The sequence below is a fragment of the Salvelinus fontinalis genome, chromosome 17 (assembly GCF_029448725.1).
Source record: "Salvelinus fontinalis isolate EN_2023a chromosome 17, ASM2944872v1, whole genome shotgun sequence".
Classification (NCBI taxonomy): Eukaryota; Metazoa; Chordata; class Actinopteri; order Salmoniformes; family Salmonidae; genus Salvelinus; species Salvelinus fontinalis.
In genome coordinates, this window is record NC_074681.1 from 20,724,039 (window position 1) to 20,741,961 (window position 17,923).

The 17,923-nt window shown below is 45.8% G+C and overlaps 2 protein-coding genes across 3 annotated transcripts; one reads left to right on the forward strand and one right to left on the reverse strand.

The window, feature by feature from the left end:
* Nucleotides 1–176: 176 nt before the first annotated feature.
* LOC129813937 (splicing factor Cactin-like) lies at nt 177–8,447 on the reverse strand. Its single transcript, XM_055866587.1, has 10 exons — nt 8,061–8,447; nt 6,440–7,124; nt 6,201–6,296; nt 5,938–6,083; nt 5,601–5,763; nt 3,871–3,985; nt 3,403–3,595; nt 3,155–3,274; nt 2,710–3,050; nt 177–2,604 (listed from the first exon to the last, which is right to left on the reverse strand). Exons 1-10 carry the CDS (start codon nt 8,348–8,350, stop codon nt 2,114–2,116), a joined length of 2,640 nt encoding a protein of 879 aa, XP_055722562.1. The 5' UTR covers nt 8,351–8,447; the 3' UTR covers nt 177–2,113.
* Nucleotides 8,448–8,968: 521 nt separating this feature from the next.
* LOC129813942 (ubiquitin-conjugating enzyme E2 R1-like) lies at nt 8,969–15,208 on the forward strand. Of its 2 annotated transcripts, none has more exons than XM_055866599.1 (5): nt 8,969–9,738; nt 10,112–10,198; nt 10,388–10,500; nt 12,058–12,186; nt 12,312–15,208. In XM_055866599.1, exons 1-5 carry the CDS (start codon nt 9,553–9,555, stop codon nt 12,523–12,525), a joined length of 729 nt encoding a protein of 242 aa, XP_055722574.1. In that variant the 5' UTR covers nt 8,969–9,552; the 3' UTR covers nt 12,526–15,208. The 2 variants fall into 2 exon arrangements, with proteins under 2 accessions (XP_055722574.1, XP_055722575.1); XM_055866600.1 differs by having other exon boundaries at nt 10,388–10,485.
* Nucleotides 15,209–17,923: the final 2,715 nt, after the last annotated feature.

The window sequence follows — 17,923 nt, forward strand, 5'->3', positions numbered from 1 at the left end:
CTGAAGTTCAGCGCTATAGTGGCCAAATTTCCGATTGAGAAAACATATGCAGAGTTTATTGTGAATGAGATTACAGATGGAATCCCTCCCTTAGCCAATGGTAAATGTGATACTTTACTTACTGATTTGTTGACATCCTGATTGATGAGGCATACTTAATGCCACTGAGGAAAATGTAAGTTAGGATGTTTCTTTAATTGAATATGATTTAGACAGTTTTACCTCTCACAGCTCTGATTGCATCAAATGGAAGCCAGCTAGGAAAATAATCTTTAATATGTAATTTCGGAGACAGGTACAGTTGAATTCAGAAGTTTATATACACTTAGGTTGGAGTCATTAAAACTCATTTTCAACCACTCCACAAATTTCTTGTTAACAAACTATAGTTTTGGCAAGGAGGTTAGGACATTACTTTGTGCATGACAAGTAATTTTTCCAACAATTTACAGACATATTATTTCACTTATTCACTGTATCACAATTCTAATGGGTCAGAAGTTTACATACACTAAGTTGACTGTGCCTTTAAACAGGTAGGAAAATTCCAGAAAATGATGTCATGGCCTTAGAAGCTTCTGATAGGCTAATTGACATAATTTGAGTCAATTGGAGGTGTACATGTGGATGTATTTCAAGGCCTACCTTCAAACTCAGTGCCTCTTTGCTTAACATCATGTGAAAATAAAAAGATATCACAAAATAAAAAAATTGTAGACCTCCACAAGTCTGAGTCATCCTTGGGAGCAGTTTCCAAACGCCTGAAGGTACCATGTTCATCAGTACAAACAATAGTATGCAAGTATAAACATTATGGGACCACGCAGCCGTAATACCGCTCAGGAAGGAGATGTGTTCTGTCTCCTAGAGATGAACGTACTCTGGTGCGAAAAGTGCAAATCAATCCCAGAACAACAGCAAAGGACCCTGTGAAGATGCTGGAGGAAACAGGTACAAAAGTATCTATATCCACTTTAAAACTAGTCCTATATCGACATAACCTGAAAGGCCGCTCAGCAAGGAAGAAGCCACTGCTCCAAAACCGCCATAAAAAAGCCAGACTACAGCTTGCAACTGCACATGGGGACAAAGATCATACTTTTTGGAGAAACGTCCTCTGGTCTGATGAAACAAAAATAGAACTGTTTGCCCATAATGACCATCGTTATGTTTGGAGGAAAAGCCGAAGAACACCATCCCAACAGTGAAGCACGGGGGTGGCAGCATCATGTTGTGGGGGTGCTTTGCTGCAGGAGGGACTGGTGCACTTCATAAAATAGATGGCTTCATGAGGAAAGAAGGTAAATTATGTGGATATATTGAAGCAACATCTCAAGACATCAGTCAGGAAGTTAAGCTTGGTTGCAAATGGGTCTTCCAAATGGACAATGACCCCAAGCATACTTCCAAAGTTGTGGCAAAATGGCTTAAGGACAACAAAGTCAAGGTATTGGAGTGGCCATCACAAAGCCCTCACCTCAATCCTATAGAAAATGTGTGGGAATAACTGAAAAAGCGTGTGCGAGCAAGGAGGCCTACACACCTGACTCAGTTACACCAGCTCTGTCAGGAGGAATGGGCCAAAATTCACCCAATTTATTGTGGGAAGCTTGTGGAAGGCTACCCGAAACATTTGACCCAAGTTTAACAATTCAAAAGACAATGCTACCAAATACTAATTGTATACTAATACTAAAAGTGTATGTAACCTTCTGACCCACTGGGAATGTGATGAAAGCATTAAAGCTGAAATAAATCATTCTCTCTAGTATTATTCTGGCATTTCACATTCTTAAAATAAAGTGTTGATCCCAACAATTTTTACGAGGATGATTAAATGTCAGGAATTGTGAAAAACTGAGTTTAAATGTATTTGGCTAAGGTGAATGTAAACTTCCGACTTCAACTGTACATTGAAAAGCAGTAGCTGATCAAACAGAATTGGAAACCATTCTTTGTGACAACGGAATGGTCTGGGCTGCCATAGTGATAACAAAGAGAAAGGTTACCACTAAGACAACAGATACAAAGTACATTAACATTCCATATCTATAGTTAAAACCTGGCAGTCTGAGGTTCCCAGTCTGAGTTGGTGTTGGTCAGTTAGCCAGTTCTATCTCCTGTAGCGGTACCTCTTGAAGTGGAACCACAGCTGGAAAATCCCGTTGGCGAACTGACAGCGGAACCCATGACGGTGAGAGTACTCCCACTCGCGGTTCACGATCTTAAAGGCAATGTCCTCGTACGGCGGGCCCGCGTGGAACCGCAGAACCCCGAAGTCCTTGTTGTCAGGACTGGGTTCTAGGAAGTACTGCGGCGTGGAACGTTTGTTGATCAGGTCCGGGTAGAAGATGTTGAACTTGTAGCCCTGGACGATCTTAGGCGGAGGGTTGTCGAAGTCGTAATGCGTCTGGTTATATTTGTTCCATTCAAAGCCTGTGTGGACCCTGTTGAAGAAGCGTGGTTTCCGGGGACGGTATTTGTCGGCCCACAGGTACATCTTGCCCGTTAGGGGAAGCTCCACGCTAAACTGAGCCTCGTCCCCGCCCATGCCCTGTTTGGCGCGACGCACAAACTCATCCTCCGCATTCTCATTGGCATCACCTGGAGAACAAGAGGAGAGAGAGATAGATGAATATGACGATGGGTAGAGATGTCCGAGTGTTTCTGTATGGGTGTGTATGGGTGTGTTGATGCAAAGCCACTTACCTGTGACGGCGAGCTGTCTGCGTGAGAGGTGTAGTTTGTGTGTGTCTTCATCAGGTGTGATGGTGTGTGTGTCCAGAGGTAGCTCTGAGGGCAGCAGCAGGGTGGGACTGTAGCGGCCAGAGTCATACTCTGCCTGGCTCTGCTGGATCAAATCCTCCTCGGTCAGAACGGCCTCTACCACCTCACCCTTCTCCTCTCCCTCTTCTCCCTCCTTTTCCCCGTCTCTCTCTGTGGATGGGCCTGCCACTTGGTCATCCTTCTCTGTAGCTCTCTTCTGATTGGCGGAAGGGGAGGAAGAGGCGGCGCCAGGCTCCTTTGAGGGAGGGTTTTCTTTCTCGGTCCTGTGGAGAAGAAAAAGAGGAGGCAAAGTTCAAACCTTGTGTACATGAGCATGTAAAGAAAGAGGTTGAAGGTGAAACCTGTGTGTGTGTGCCGATGTACTCACACATCCTCGTCCTCAGGCTCCTCTTTGATAATGGGGAAGAGAGGCTCACTCTCCACTCCCTGCTCCTGTTTCAGCTTGAACAGCTTCTGACGCAACACATCCTGGTGCCTCTCTCTCAACCTACAACACAGATAGGGATGGTTAACACACACACACACAGAGAAATGCCAGAGACCGGTAGGGTAAGCGTGCATACACACACACACACACACACACACACACACACACACACACACACTGGTCCTCACCGTGCTCGGCCCATGAAGACCCTGACTTGCTGCATCAGGCTCTCCCAGTAGCCTATATCCAGGTTGGATCCTCCAGCTCTGATCTTAGTCTCCATGTTGAGGTTCAGCGCCTGGAGCTGGCTGTACGTCTTTCCCTTAAACACTATCTGAACATCGGTGCTCACTGAAGTGTTAATGCCATCACGACGGTCACCTGGGGAAGAGGGAGACAGTCAACTACCCAGAAAACATCAGACTGGGGCTGCGCAAGAAATGGCACCATATTCCCTATATAGTACACTACTTTTGACCAGGGGACCATTTTGGACACATCCTAGGAGAGAGGGACAAGGGGAGAAATGCCTAGGTGTAGGCACAGAATATAGAGGTTGATGGTGGAATGTCAAGACAGAATATGGGCCAATGAGAGAGAGCGATACTGAGATGTTACTGTAGTTTGGCCTATCGGTGGTGGCGGTGCTGCTGTACCTGGGCCTTTTCCAGATGCCTCCAGTTTCCGGAGCTTGCTGATCTCGTCCTCTGTGATGGTGGTCATGTCCCTCCAGTAGTCCACATTCTTGCCCTGCTCCAGCTCCATGTACACCTACAGGGAAAAAGCATACACAAGGTCACACAAAGACATGTCACACAGTCTCTCTCTTCCGCTACAAACCACAATTTCTAGAACCAGTTCTAAGAACATTGAACAAAGCGTCACACAAACACACACACCAGGGTTTCAGTTAGGAAAGTTTGGTGCCGGACAACCTGACAGGCAAAACATGTATTTACCAGACATCTTAATGTGTTGTCTGCGTGACGCATTAGAGCGTCCACCCAATTCATCTTAACAGAATAGAAATGAGCCTGTAAAGTTGTAAAAATATAGAACAATGTTCTTATACCAACATGACAGTTTTTTTTCTTTTTTTTTTTCTCCCCTTTTCTCCCCAATTTTCGTGGTATCCAATCGCTAGTAATTACTATCTTGTCTCATCGCTACAACTCCCGTACGAAGGTCGAAAGCCATGCGTCCTCCGAGGCACAACCCAACCAAGCCGCACTGCTTCTTTAACACAGCGCGCCTCCAACCCGGAAGCCAGCCGCACCAATGTGTCGGAGGAAACACCGTGCACCTGGCCCCCTTGGCTAGCGCGCACTGCGCCCAGCCCGCCACAGGAGCGCGATAAGACAAGGAAATCCCTACCGGCCAAACCCACCCTAACTGCGATGCAGTGCCCTAGACCACTGCGCCACCCGGGAGGCCCCAACATGACAGGTTTTATTGAAATGCAAAACATTTACCGTTGCATCTTTACCCCTTCTAGAAATCATAAATTATTTTTATTTTTTTAAAGACGAAAAAAACGTTTAGCCTAGAACAAGTTGCCTACACAGTAATAAAACTTTTAAATATAATTTGCGAGCGACCTGTCCTATAGGCTATTTGTATGATTTTTTTTATTAATAAATAAAAAACTCAGCTGTTTTCAAGTACAATCTAGGCCTCTCTAATTTAACTTTTAATTTTAAATAGGCCTAATAAATAACAACTGGGGAGAGGTGTTGGAGGAACACCAGGGTCGGTCCGCCCCACTCCCGCTGCCATTCAGCACCGCAGCAGGGAAAAGAGGCCACAAAATGAAAAATTATCCACCTGATGTTGGACAATCAAATTCGATATGTAAATAAATTCATTAAGGCTGGTTCATTGATAGAAATCTTATTGTACAATGCTCCAGTGAAGCGAGGCCCACGCCATGCATTTTTGAAAGCGCTTGTTTCCAGAGATCAAATGATATCTCTTTACAGTTCTACTAGATGATGTTAATAAATGTTTATTATAATTTGAACTATCTTGGGGTCGTGACTCATGTCATGTGTGATATACGTGGCTTATTGATAACTACTCTGTTTCCTACTACAGACAGTTGGCTGCCTAGTGATTGCAACATTTTAACAGATGTGAATAGTTGGCACACACCCTACACTAATGTCCCAGCAGCATGAGGATTTATTATGAAGTATATTTATTTACCTTAGAAGTTGGAGAAAATACACCGGTATTTCCATCAATGAATAAAAAAAAGCATTTTTTCACAATGGATGTTTGTTTGTTTTTTACAATTTGGCCAGTAACAATTTTATTTATCCGCTTTTCTTATTTTACCAAAAGTCGGCATTTACCGTCTAATGGAAAAACCTTGACACTCACACACCTTGATGTCTTCGAGCAGGTCGTCCATGTCAGTGACGGTGAGTCCATTGAGGAAGGTGTAAGGTTCATGCATCTCCACAGCCAGGTCATCATCCTCAGCACTGATGTACTTAGCCAACAGGTCTATGGGCTTAGCACGGCCGTCACGGATACGGATCTTAGACCTAAACACACAAACATCTATTAGTTAGAGATCTGCACACAAATCCACATCAGCAAACACCAGAGCAGTGAGATGTTGTTTATGTACCAGGCTGTACAAGTGAGTATATGGAACTATGTGAGGTTGTTGAGGGTTAGGGTTACAGTGGGACGGTAATGAAGGTGTCACCACTCACCGTAGCTTGGCCTGGTGCAGGTGGAAGTTATCCTCTTGCTCTGCCCAGGTTTTGAAATGCTCTGCCTCCTTCTCTCTCTGCAGCATTTCTAGCTCCGTCTCTCTCATGGCCTTCTCTCTCTCCCTCTCCAGTCGCAGCTGCTTCACCTAAACACAGACAGACCCACTTATACAAAGTTCCTGCTCTTGCATTGCATTCTCCATAAGCACATACATTCCTGAACCTATTAAACACAAACCAGCTCGTGTTGCATAGAAGCATACCTTCTGCAGTTCTCTACGATTCTCCTCCTGGATGCGTTTGTTTCTGTCTTTCAGGTCCTTCTCACCCAGATGGCCAATGCCCTTCCTGTCTAGAGCCTGACCACAACACCACCACCACCACAGAAACACAGATTATTCAGAGCCTGGTCAGATGTAACCACTCTACTTCTAAAAGGAGGATGTTGATAGTCCCACATACATCCATTTCTCAAGTGCCCACTCTCCTCTCCCGCTCTTACCTTCTGCCATTTGAAGGTGCCCAGCAGGTTGTTGTCTCCAAAGGGGTTGTCTGCATTGGTATAGCCCATGTACTCCTCACTCCAGCCCATCTTCTCCCTCTTCTTCCTCTCCTTGGCCTCCTTCTTGGCCAGTCGTCTGGCCCTCTTCTCCTCTGGGGTCTCCAGGGCCTTCAGCATCTCTCTCTGGTTCTTCTTCTCATCTCGGACCGAGGGCCTGGCCTCTCCAGACCCTGGGCTGCCTCCACGGGCCCGGCCCTCTGACCCGGAACTCTTAGACGAGTCAGAGGAGCCAGAGCGACGTCTTTTCCTATCTTTGTCCCTATCTCTGCTTCCCTCTCTCCTCCCGCGGTTTTCACTCCTCCGGCTGCTTCTCTCTCTGTCTCGACTACTCTCCTCACCTCGGCTTGGGTCCCTCTCTCGGCTTTTCATCCTCTCCCTGTCCCTAGTCCTCTCCCTGATCTGTTGTTCCCCCTCTCTGCTAGGGCTTCTGCTCCCTCTGTCTGCACTCCTCTGCCATCTCCTCTCCCGGTCAATGTTCCCCCCATCCCTCACTCTCTTCCAGTCTGCACTGGACCCTAAATCAGACTGGGACTGGCTCCAGCCCCTCCTCTTCTCTCCTTTGTCTTCTCTTCTGCCTTTCTTTTTGTCTCTTTCCTTCCTCTCCTTTGGATCATCTGAGTCAGAGCTGATGGATAGAAAAACTTAGTTGCAGACATGTGATTTCTTGATTAATATTGTACTTGTTTGACATTTTGCTGCACTGTAATGCGCTAGTAAAACAAGCAAAGTTGGAAGCACAGTTGTCTATAATGTCATTGTGTGCTGTAGCATTAAGATTTCCCTTCACTACAAATAAGGGGACTAGCCCGAACCATGAAAAACAGCCCCAGACCATTATTCCTCCTCCACCAAACTATATAGTTGGCACTATGCATCTGCCAAACTCAGATTCATTCGTCAGACTGCCAGATGGTGAAGCATGATTAATTACTCAGGAGAACGCGTTTCCACTGCTCCAGAGTCCAATGGCGGCGAGCTTCACACCACTCCAGCCGAAGCTTGTCATTGCGCATGATCTTAGGCTTGTGTGCGGCTGCTCGGCCATGGAAACCCATTTCATGAAGCTCCCAACGAAGAGTTCTTGTGCTGACGTTGCTTCCAGAGGCAGTTTGGAACTCGGTAGTGAGTGTTGCAACCGAGGACAGATAATTTTTATGGGCTATGCGCTTCAGCGGTCCCATGCTGTGTGTTTGTGTGGCCTACCACTTTGCTGTGACCCATTGCTGTGCCTAGAATTTTCCACGTCACAATAACAGCACTAACAGTTGACCGTCACAATAACAGCACTAACAGTTGACCGGGGAAGTTCTAGCAGGGCACATATTTGACGAACTGACTTGTTGGAAAGGTGGAATCCTACCACGGTGCCACGTTGAAAGTCACTTGAGTGTTTGTCTATGGAGATTGTATGGCTGTGTGTTCGATTTTATACGCCTGCCAGCAACGCGTGTGGATAAAATAGCCGAATCCACTAATTTGAAGGGGAGTCCACAACCTTTGGCCATGTAGAATACATGCACTGCGCATTTTAATTTAATATAGCTTAACCTGTAATGCTTACCTGGATCGGTCTTTTGATTTGCCCTTCAGTTTACGTCTCTTGTCGCTGTCTGAGTCGCTTCTCGACCCGGGATGGCCTCTGCTAGGGGGCCATTGTCGCCCCGGAGATCCACCACTGCTGTCCGAGCTTCCGCTCTCAGAACGCGCAATTCTCCGGGGATTTTGGTTCCGATTCACGGACCGACTCCGGCCTCTTTTCTCTTCGGGTGATCGTGATCTACTTATTTTGGACCTGTTTCGGTTCCGACTACGAGATCCAGAACGGGACCGATTATATTTTTCCGGACCCATGGCAAATGGGTTTCCAAAACGTTGTGGTCCGTTCTACGTCGCGTAAATCAGAGCTGTATATTTATTTTTGTTCGCAGCACACAACTGTAATGTATTTGAGGCGAAGAATCGTTAGGACAATTACAAACCTAATTATTAACTTAAAAAACATGACGGGATCCCCTCTCATACTAACTTTTATATTGATTTTGTTCGCATTTGTTGTTTACATTTTCAGGCATATTTAAAGCCAACCGCTGGGACTTGCATTGAGCCCCAGCGCAGTTTGTAAACGTCATATTATAATCTGATCGGTCATTTGGAGAATGGTAGCATAGAACGTCAATGTGCCTTTCCCAATTATTTTATCATGATTAATGAAATCTGCCCACTACACCCCATCTATAGGTATGTCGTCTAGGCATGTTTTAGTTTCCACATAAATTGCCATCGAAAAGGCAAAACAAGGTTCGCGTTGTTGTACGTGTCACACTATTGGTGGATTCCAGAAATGTCTTGTGTAGTTCTTAAAACCCACCCGGAAAAAAACAAGTAATAAAAAACATGCTATTCTCAATTAATTGAAATACTTTTACAATAAACATCGTGATTACAATGGATACTTTTTGCACCGCTGACATGAGAATTTTATGCAGTAGTTACATCTGAACTACATTTCCCAGAGGGTACTACAATCTTATTGACTGTTTTGAGAGGAGAGGAGACTGCTTTCAACTCCTCATTTATAGCCAGCAGGAACACATTGTTGGTGAATTTTTATTTATGTTTGTATAGTCTTTAGCTGGTCCATAACGATTTGTTGTATAACTATCAGTTTCAAAGTAACATTTAAAAAAAATATATATATTCATTGTCACTGGACCAATAGCTAGCAGCTTGCGCTAACTAGCTAGCTTCACGGCTTAGCTAGGTTGGTGAGCCTAGTTAGTTACTAAAATACCAACACATCGTTTTTAGTATGAGTTTTTTTATGAGTTATTTGATACTGATAACTAGCTAGATAACATATTGCGCGATTTCAAAACAAATCCATCTACTTGAATCAAAACAGAGATTAACTAACTAGCCATTGTGCGCATCGAGGAAATCGCAACAAAGAAAACGTTTTTTGTTTTGCTGGATCAGCTGGCTCGCGAGCTGTGTTGTAAACGACGACGTGCCCCGCCAAACGTTAGCAAGATTAACTAGTTGGCTATTTTGCCATGGCGCAACATGGTCCTGTTCACGTAGCAAGCTCACAAAAAGCATTAATGCTAGAAATGAAGAGCCTCCAAGAGGAGCCAGTCGAGGGCTTCAAAATAACATTGGTCGATGAAGCAGATCTCTACAATTGGGAAGTGGCCATTTTTGGACCTCCTAACACTCACTATGAAGGGGGCTATTTCAAGGTAAGGAAGTATAGCTAACTAAATTCACCTGTTTTGCTAACTGTCTTAGATACACTAATCCTACATGTCTAGTTTGTTTTGTTATCTAGTTAGTCGACATGCGCTATGGTCAACTACATGGTTGGATTCCGTTAGTAGTAGGCCCGTAAACGTAACATAGCATCTGCTTTCTATTGCTGTACTTCCAGCCTGCAGTGACACTGTCAAACCTATTTCTGGGTCAGGCTGTTGTTGTTCTCAGATATGTTCTACTCAACACTGGGTTGCAACATCAGGTTTACCATTGAATCGGGTTAGGTCCCACAGACACATGTTAGGACTTGTTGCTGACGACATATGTTGATATATGACTTTCTCTCCGTGTGTCCCACAGGCTCGTATCAAGTTCCCCATTGACTACCCCTACTCGCCACCTGCCTTCCGTTTCCTCACCAAGATGTGGCACCCCAACATCTATGAGGTAAGGGATCACTGACCCAATTCTAGAAAAATAGTCAAACTTAATGTAATTAATTTTCAAACAAATGTCGTGGTCCTAATCTCAATTTTTATTGCTCTATATAGGTGGCTTAATCCTAGTCACACCTGTCATTTGTGAGCATAAGTACAGTGTTTGTGTATGTTCATTTTAGCTTCTCCCTTGTGTTAGAATGGGGACGTATGTATATCCATTCTGCACCCTCCAGTTGATGACCCTCAGAGTGGGGAGCTGCCATCTGAGAGGTGGAACCCTACCCAGAACGTCAGGTACACGCCCTCTCAGTATGTTCTCTCGTCTCCTCGTCTCGCTCTCGTCTCCCCGTCTCGCTCTCGTCTCCCCGTCTCGCTCTCGTCTCCCCGTCTCGCTCTCGTCTCCCCGTCTCGCTCTCGTCTCCCCGTCTCGCTCTCGTCTCCCCGTCTCGCTCTCGTCTCCCCGTCTCGCTCTCGTCTCCCCGTCTCGCTCTCGTCTCCCCGTCTCGCTCTCGTCTCCCCGTCTCGCTCTCGTCTCCCCGTCTCGCTCTCGTCTCGCTCTCGTCTCCCCGTCTCGCTCCCGTCTCGCTCTCGTCTCCCCGTCTCGCTCTCGTCTCCCCGTCTCGCTCTCGTCTCCCCGTCTCGCTCTCGTCTCCCCGTCTCGCTCTCGTCTCCCCGTCTCGCTCTCGTCTCCCCGTCTCGCTCTCGTCTCCCCGTCTCGCTCTCGTCTCCCCGTCTCGCTCTCGTCTCCCCGTCTCGCTCTCGTCTCCCCGTCTCGCTCTCGTCTCCCCGTCTCGCTCTCGTCTCCCCGTCTCGCTCTCGTCTCCCCGTCTCGCTCTCGTCTCCCCGTCTCGCTCTCGTCTCCCCGTCTCGCTCTCGTCTCCCCGTCTCGCTCTCGTCTCCCCGTCTCGCTCTCGTCTCCCCGTCTCGCTCTCGTCTCGCTCTCGTCTCCCCGTCTCGCTCTCGTCTCCCCGTCTCGCTCTCGTCTCCCCGTCTCGCTCTCGTCTCCCCGTCTCGCTCTCTCTCTCTCTCTCTCTTTCTCTCTCCTCTATTCTCTTTCTCTCTCCTCTATTCTCTTTCTCTCTCCTATTCTCTTTCTCTCTCCTCTATTCTCTTTCTCTCTCCTCTATTCTCTTTCTCTCTCCTCTATTCTCTTTCTCTCTCCTCCATTCTCTTTCTCTCTCCTCCATTCTCTCCATTCTCTCTCCTTTCTCTCTCTCCTCCTCTCTCTCCTTTCTCTCTCTCCTCCTCTCTCTCTCTTTCTCTCTTTCTCTCTCTTTTTCTCTCTCCTCCATTCTCTCTCTCTCTCTCCTCCATTCTCTCTCTCTCTCTCCTCCATTCTCTCTTCTCCCTTCTCTCTCTCTCTCCTCCCCTCTACACTGTGGTTTACCCAGTTATACGTTTACTATAAGTCAAGTTGACAAACATTTATTTACGCAAGTTCTTAAATTAGAAGTAGTAATTCAAATCCACAATTCATTTGACACATACGCCGAATACAACGGTGTTGACCTTACTGTGAAATGTTTACTTACTAGCCATTAACCAACAATGCAGTTTTAAGAAAATATTTACTTTACAAATAATTTTTTACTTTAGTAACACAAAATAACAATAATGAGGCTATATACAGGGGGTACAGGTTAGTCGAGGTAATTTGTGCATGTAGGTAGGGGTAAAGTACGTCTTATTTTTATCAGCACTGTTTTAGGTTTATATCAACAGGTTGACATATTTCAGAAGTCTTACTTTGCAGAAATATCCTATCCTGTATCCCACAAAGCAGGATCAATGAGCCAACCAGCTAACTCTGATAGACAAAGCCTTGTGCTACTTTCTGAAACCCAACCCGGTTTGTGTATCCTGTAGGACCATCCTTCTGAGTGTAATCTCTCTGCTGAACGAGCCCAACACCTCCTCCCCGGCCAACGTGGACGCCTCCGTCATGTACCGCAAGTGGAGGGACAGCAAGGACAGAGAGTACGCCGAGATAATCAGGTCGGTAAACATATGCACAAGGACAGAGAGTACGCCGAGATAATCAGGTCGGTAAACATATGCACAAGGACAGAGAGTACAGCACACACACTTATTCAGCCCCTCTATCTCTGTGTGTGTCTCAGGAAGCAGGTATTGGCCACTAAGGCTGAAGCGGAGCGCGACGGGGTGAAGGTCCCCACAACACTGGCCGAATACTGTGTCCGCACACGGGCCCCGCCCCCCGACGAGGGCTCCGACCTCTTCTACGACGATTACTATGACGACGAGGATCTGGAAGACGAAGACGAGGACGACTGCTGCTATGATGAAGACGACTCTGGGACGGAGGAGTCGTGACGCGTTCTACCTGGGAACCTGGACGGCTGACGCGTGCGTTCCCTGAACTCTCCTCCCGTAGGAGAGACTTTTCAGGAAGAACTACTTCACATATTTTAAACCTCTCACTTTTTCTATCCTCAGAATCCAAGCACACTGTCATCTGTGCAAAGTCTGCACCTGTTATTTGCAGGAAGTATCGACTAAAATTAAACTAAACTCGGCATGCTACCTTATGACCCTGTTTGACTATCTGGAAGAAACAGGTGCAAACATTGCGCTGGTGAAAACACTTGGTAAATCAGGCACATGAGTTGGCTCTCTAAGTTTTCCCTTCCTCAACTTGCCGCCTCCAAGTTCACTCACACCTATATTCAGATAGTGTTTTGCCTGAACAGGCGACTGAAGACTTCTTCACCTGTCATGGTGTCTGTGTGAGCGACACGCCACTGAACCTACAGCAGAACTTATGTATCTCCAAGATGAGGTTCTGTCTGGCTTCTCCTCCCTTACATTTTTGTGCGAGGGAAAAACTGACTGTCAACATGGTGTTTCTGCATGTCAGACATCTTGTACACAATCATATGTGCCGGCATACTGGTTTGATTGAATTTAGAAAAAAATACTATTGTGATCATGGAGACACCAATGACTGTCTGGTGGACCCCAGGATGCGCTTGAGCTGCGGGCCAAACCCAGTTTGAATGTTTTAGCAGCGTTTCAAAAACATTTTGCTGGCCTAGCCGTAACTGTCTGAGGTATTTTTCTGTTTGAGAGTGGAGTGAGTGATTCTAAAGCACTCAATGTAACGTTGTCGTGGCAACTGGTTTTCCTGCATCTGGACAGAATTCTCTGAGACCCACACCTTTCTCCTCAAGGTTCTCCTCTGCAAAGCATGATGGAGTCAGAGACTAGTCTTTGGTATAGCCCAGCAACTGTATGGAGAGGAGGGGAAAAGTGCTTTATGGGTTTAGCGTAATGAATTGCTGTTTCCTGTTTTTATTCTCCTTTCATTGAGAATTATGCCAGTAGTCTTTGTTAGAGAATGATTTAAAATGTCCTTGGGTCATAGAGTCGATCTTTGTGGTTTTCTGTAGGAAGATTCTGTATCTCTGCTGAAAATATGTTGTGGCAGTATCAGTCAGCAAGCTTCGGGAATTGGGGAAAGAAAATGGCTGCCACTTTTGTTTTTACTTTTGTGTGTGCAAGTGGAGGGTGCTATCATGAATCTCCAAGTAGCGATGTGTGTGTATCAGCAATATTGGATGTTGCTTTTATTCTAATTTGGCTTAATTTAACTTTAACTCTCAGGATATTTAAGAATGAGAAAAAAATTAGAACTTTTAAGATAAAATGGTCTCTTTCCTGGTGGGCTTCAGATATATACTATATATACAAAAGTATGTGGACACCCTTTCAAATTAGTGGATTTGGCTATTTCAGCTACGCTCGTTGCTGACAAGTGTATAAAATCGAGCACACAGCAATGCAATCGCCATACACAAACATTGGCGATAGAATGGCCTTACTGAAGAGCTCAGTAACTTTCAATGTGGTGCCGTCATAGGAGGCCACCTTTCCAACAAGTCAATTTGTCACATTTCTGCCCTGCTAGAGCTGCCCCTGTCAACTGTAAGTGCTGTTATTGTGAAGTGGAACTGTCTAGGAGCAACGGCTCAGCCGCGAAGTCGTAGTCCACACAAGCTCACAGAAGGGGACAGCCGAGTGCTAAAGCGCATAACAATCACCTGTCCTCGGTTGCAACACTCACTACCGAGTTCCAAACTGCCTCTGGAAGCAACTGTTCGTCGGGAGCTTCATGAAATGGGTCTTCATGGCCGAGCAGCCACACACAAGCCTAAGATCATGCGCAAAGCCAAGCTTCGGCTGGAGTGGTGTGGTTTGACTGCCATTGGACTCTGGAGCAGTGGAAACGTGTTCTCTGGAGTGATGAATCGCGCTTCACCATCTGGCAGTCCGACGGATGATTCTGGTTTGGCGGATGCCAGGAGAACGCTACCTGCCCAAATGCATAGTGCCAACTGTAAAGTTTGGTGGATGAGGAATAATGGTCTGGGGCTGTTTTTCATAGTTTGGGCTAGACCCCTTAGTTCCAGTGAAGGGAAATCTTAGCGCTACATCATATAATGACATTCTAGACGATTCTGTGCTTCCAACTTTGTGGCAACAGTTTGGGGAAGGCCCTTTCCTGTTTCAGCATGACAATGCCCCCTTGCACAAAGCAAGGTCCATACATACATGGTTTGTTGAGATCGGTGTGGAAGAACTTGACTGGCCTGCACAGAGCTCTGACCTCAACCCCATCAAACACCTTTGGGATGAATTGGAGCATTGACTGCGAGCCAGACCTAATCGGCCAAAATCAGTGCCTGACCTCACTAATGCTCTTGTGGCTGAATGGAAGCAAGTTCCCCGCAGCAATGATCAAACACCAGAAGAGTGGAGGCTCTTATAGCATCAAAGGGGGTACCAACTCCATATTAATGCCCATGATTTTGGAATGAGATGTTCGACGAGCAGGTGTCCACATACTTTTGGTCATGTAGTTTACAGTAACATGTACCTTTACTGATCTGCACCTGTGGCTATATGGACCATCACTTTTTCGTTTTTACCTGTATCTTTTTTTTATTGTTTTTGGCCTATTTAAAACTGGGAAAATAAAGCTCTTTATTGGAAACAAGTTTTATTTAGTCCCTTCCCTTCTACCCCCGTGTGAAATATACAGCATGCATCACAACAGTACAAATCTCCTGTTGACCAAATTACACCAGATTTTAATTCTGCGTTAACCGAGACTAATTATAGTGTAACAATAGTGTGTACTTTCTATAGTGCATCAACCACAGATTGAAGTTCAGCTACTACTTTTTGAATAGGCCTGTTTAATTTGAATGCATTTTAGACATTCTCAATTAAGGACTTGTGCCTTTTAGCCAAAATAAATATGCAATGTAAGGAACAGGTTTACTGTAATGTAGGAACTGGATGGGTTGACTACAGCCAAGGCAAAGGGAGACCATAGTCCATGTTGTATTTTGAGTGGAATTTCCCTTTAATATAGTCTTCATAGATTGCGTCACCAATCTCGGACAACAACGAGCAACTGGGCTAGTTTTCGAAAGAAACTACAGATCATTGTGTTGAACTCTAATGTTTATGAGAGAATTAAGGTTTATTTCAGAGTTTTGGTTAAGGAGCAGCAGTCATGTCTGTAAACTACGCTCCTGGACTGTTCTTATGCGGACGCGGTGTATGCGGGCTCCCCGAGGTAAGCACTCCCGCTTACGAACTAGGTACAAAGCTTTTCGAGGATCCCCTCTAGCCAAACGTGTATGTACTACCATCGCAATATCTTACTACTGCCAATATACACGACGTTCAGCTAGTTAGCTACTATCCTAGCTCTGATGCGGCTAGACACCAAAGATAACAGTGTTTCCCCAAGCATTACTTTGTTTTTAAGGCCGCGGCCCACTGTTACTTTTGACATGTTCGGCCGTTCTCCACCCACTGAACCACACTTAAATAGAGGAGTCTAACCTGCCCTGTTCTCCCTTCTTTCGTCCTATTTTCCCATCTTCTCTGCCTCCCCCCCTGCCTTCCCCCCCATCCATTCGCTCTCTTCACCACTCTCGCTCCTTCTCCCAGTCGTTTGATCAGGGAGTCCCAGTACCTGATGGGCCACTCTGGGGCGGGCATCAACCTCTTCAGGCATACCTGACAGGAAAGACCATGGCTAATTAAACTCAAATCCAGTTGTGACTATTGGGTTGGTCTGGAGCTCTGACGTAAACGCCCAATTGTGCTGTGTAATTACATACTCTTCAACAGGTACTGAAATCTGTAGTTTTTGATAAAAAACATAATTTTATGTGACATCGGAGCTCCAGTCCACCCACACTAGTGAGTTTAGTTGGTTAGTAAGATCATGACCCTGTACCGCTCAACCGCTGAGTGCACCTCAACAGGCTAAAGAACACCTCCTATCCTTGGAGTTTGCCTTTACAAGTATATTATTATACCAGTAAAGGGCCCCAGTCTGTTCAAATATCCTACCTGGAATTGGATCAGTGATTTTTATTTAATGTTTTCGAAATGGAAGATGGAAGGATGCATTTTCAAACGATTCCAGTAAGGAAATAAATGTGTCAACACCCTCTTGTTTGACTGCAGTACCACTGTTTCAGCAGAGGGCAGTATAGCTCTGTTACCAGCGCACTGACTACTATAGGCTGGAGCTCTGTGATGTTGACTTCCACACTAATGGTCCGTTTTCTTTCATATTACAGTTCATTACACTCATTCTTATGCGCTCTTAGTCTGCTTGTATTCACTCATTTTCCCAGTATCGTGTGAGCAATGTGTGTTGTAAACCATAATATTTCATTTGTAGAGCACATTTCCCACGCTCAACATGAGGAACAAGATGAGTCTCCTCAACTCTCTAGAGGATGTCAAATTCATATTTCAACAATCTGCTTGCCTGCCTCTGTCATACTGGTTTGCATGTCTGTCTGGGAGATATGGCCTGGAATTTAATTAGTGGTCCATCACTGAAAAATCTCGGTGAAAAAGGGACACGTTCCCCCACTAAAGTCAATTTGCAGACCTACATTGCTTTTCATGTACCACAGCCCTTTTCTCCAAAAGATAAGTGTGTAATACCTGGCTACCTCCTCTGCCTTAGTGCCTGTCTCACCAAATGGCTGATTTAGCTTTGATTTGGTGTTGGGTGAGCAGAGGATGAGTCACTGTGAGAGACGGGGCTGTGTAAGTTGAGAGAATGGGAGAGGAGAATGCTAGGACTTCAGTATTCTCAGTAATTCTCGCTCAGCCGTTTGCCTAGAAATGAGTCTCTTTCCTTTTGAAGCCCAGATGTCGCTCATAACTACGGAGATGTCAAGAGATGGCTTGACAGTCTCTTGTGTGTTGTCCTTCTATAACCTTGGACAGACTGAGTGTGTGTGTGTACACCTCTCTGTGGTCCCAAAAGAGTGTGGACCGTGGAGGAGAGGGGCGAGGCTCCCCACTTTGACACCACGTTCAAGGAATCCTGGCCCAGCCTCACTCACATGGTCCTGCTGGGGTTGCAGAGAGCCAGCTACCTCAAATTCCTCATCAGCCAGAATGAGGACCACCTCCACGCCCACTCCGGCTTCCCCAGTTAACACTCCCTTGCAAAAGAGACTGGGTGTTTCTCAATATGCATAATACTGTGCTTCGAGCACGGGAGGGTTCGGAGCATAAGTCAAAATCACAGTACGCGAAACGGAGCACAGACAGCACTTCTCGGATGCGTACTCCGCTTGTAAACATTTAGAAGCAGTCGTCGATGCAAGCTTCAACCAAAAGTATCAACAGAAATATGACGCAACCACATACAAAATGATGCAAC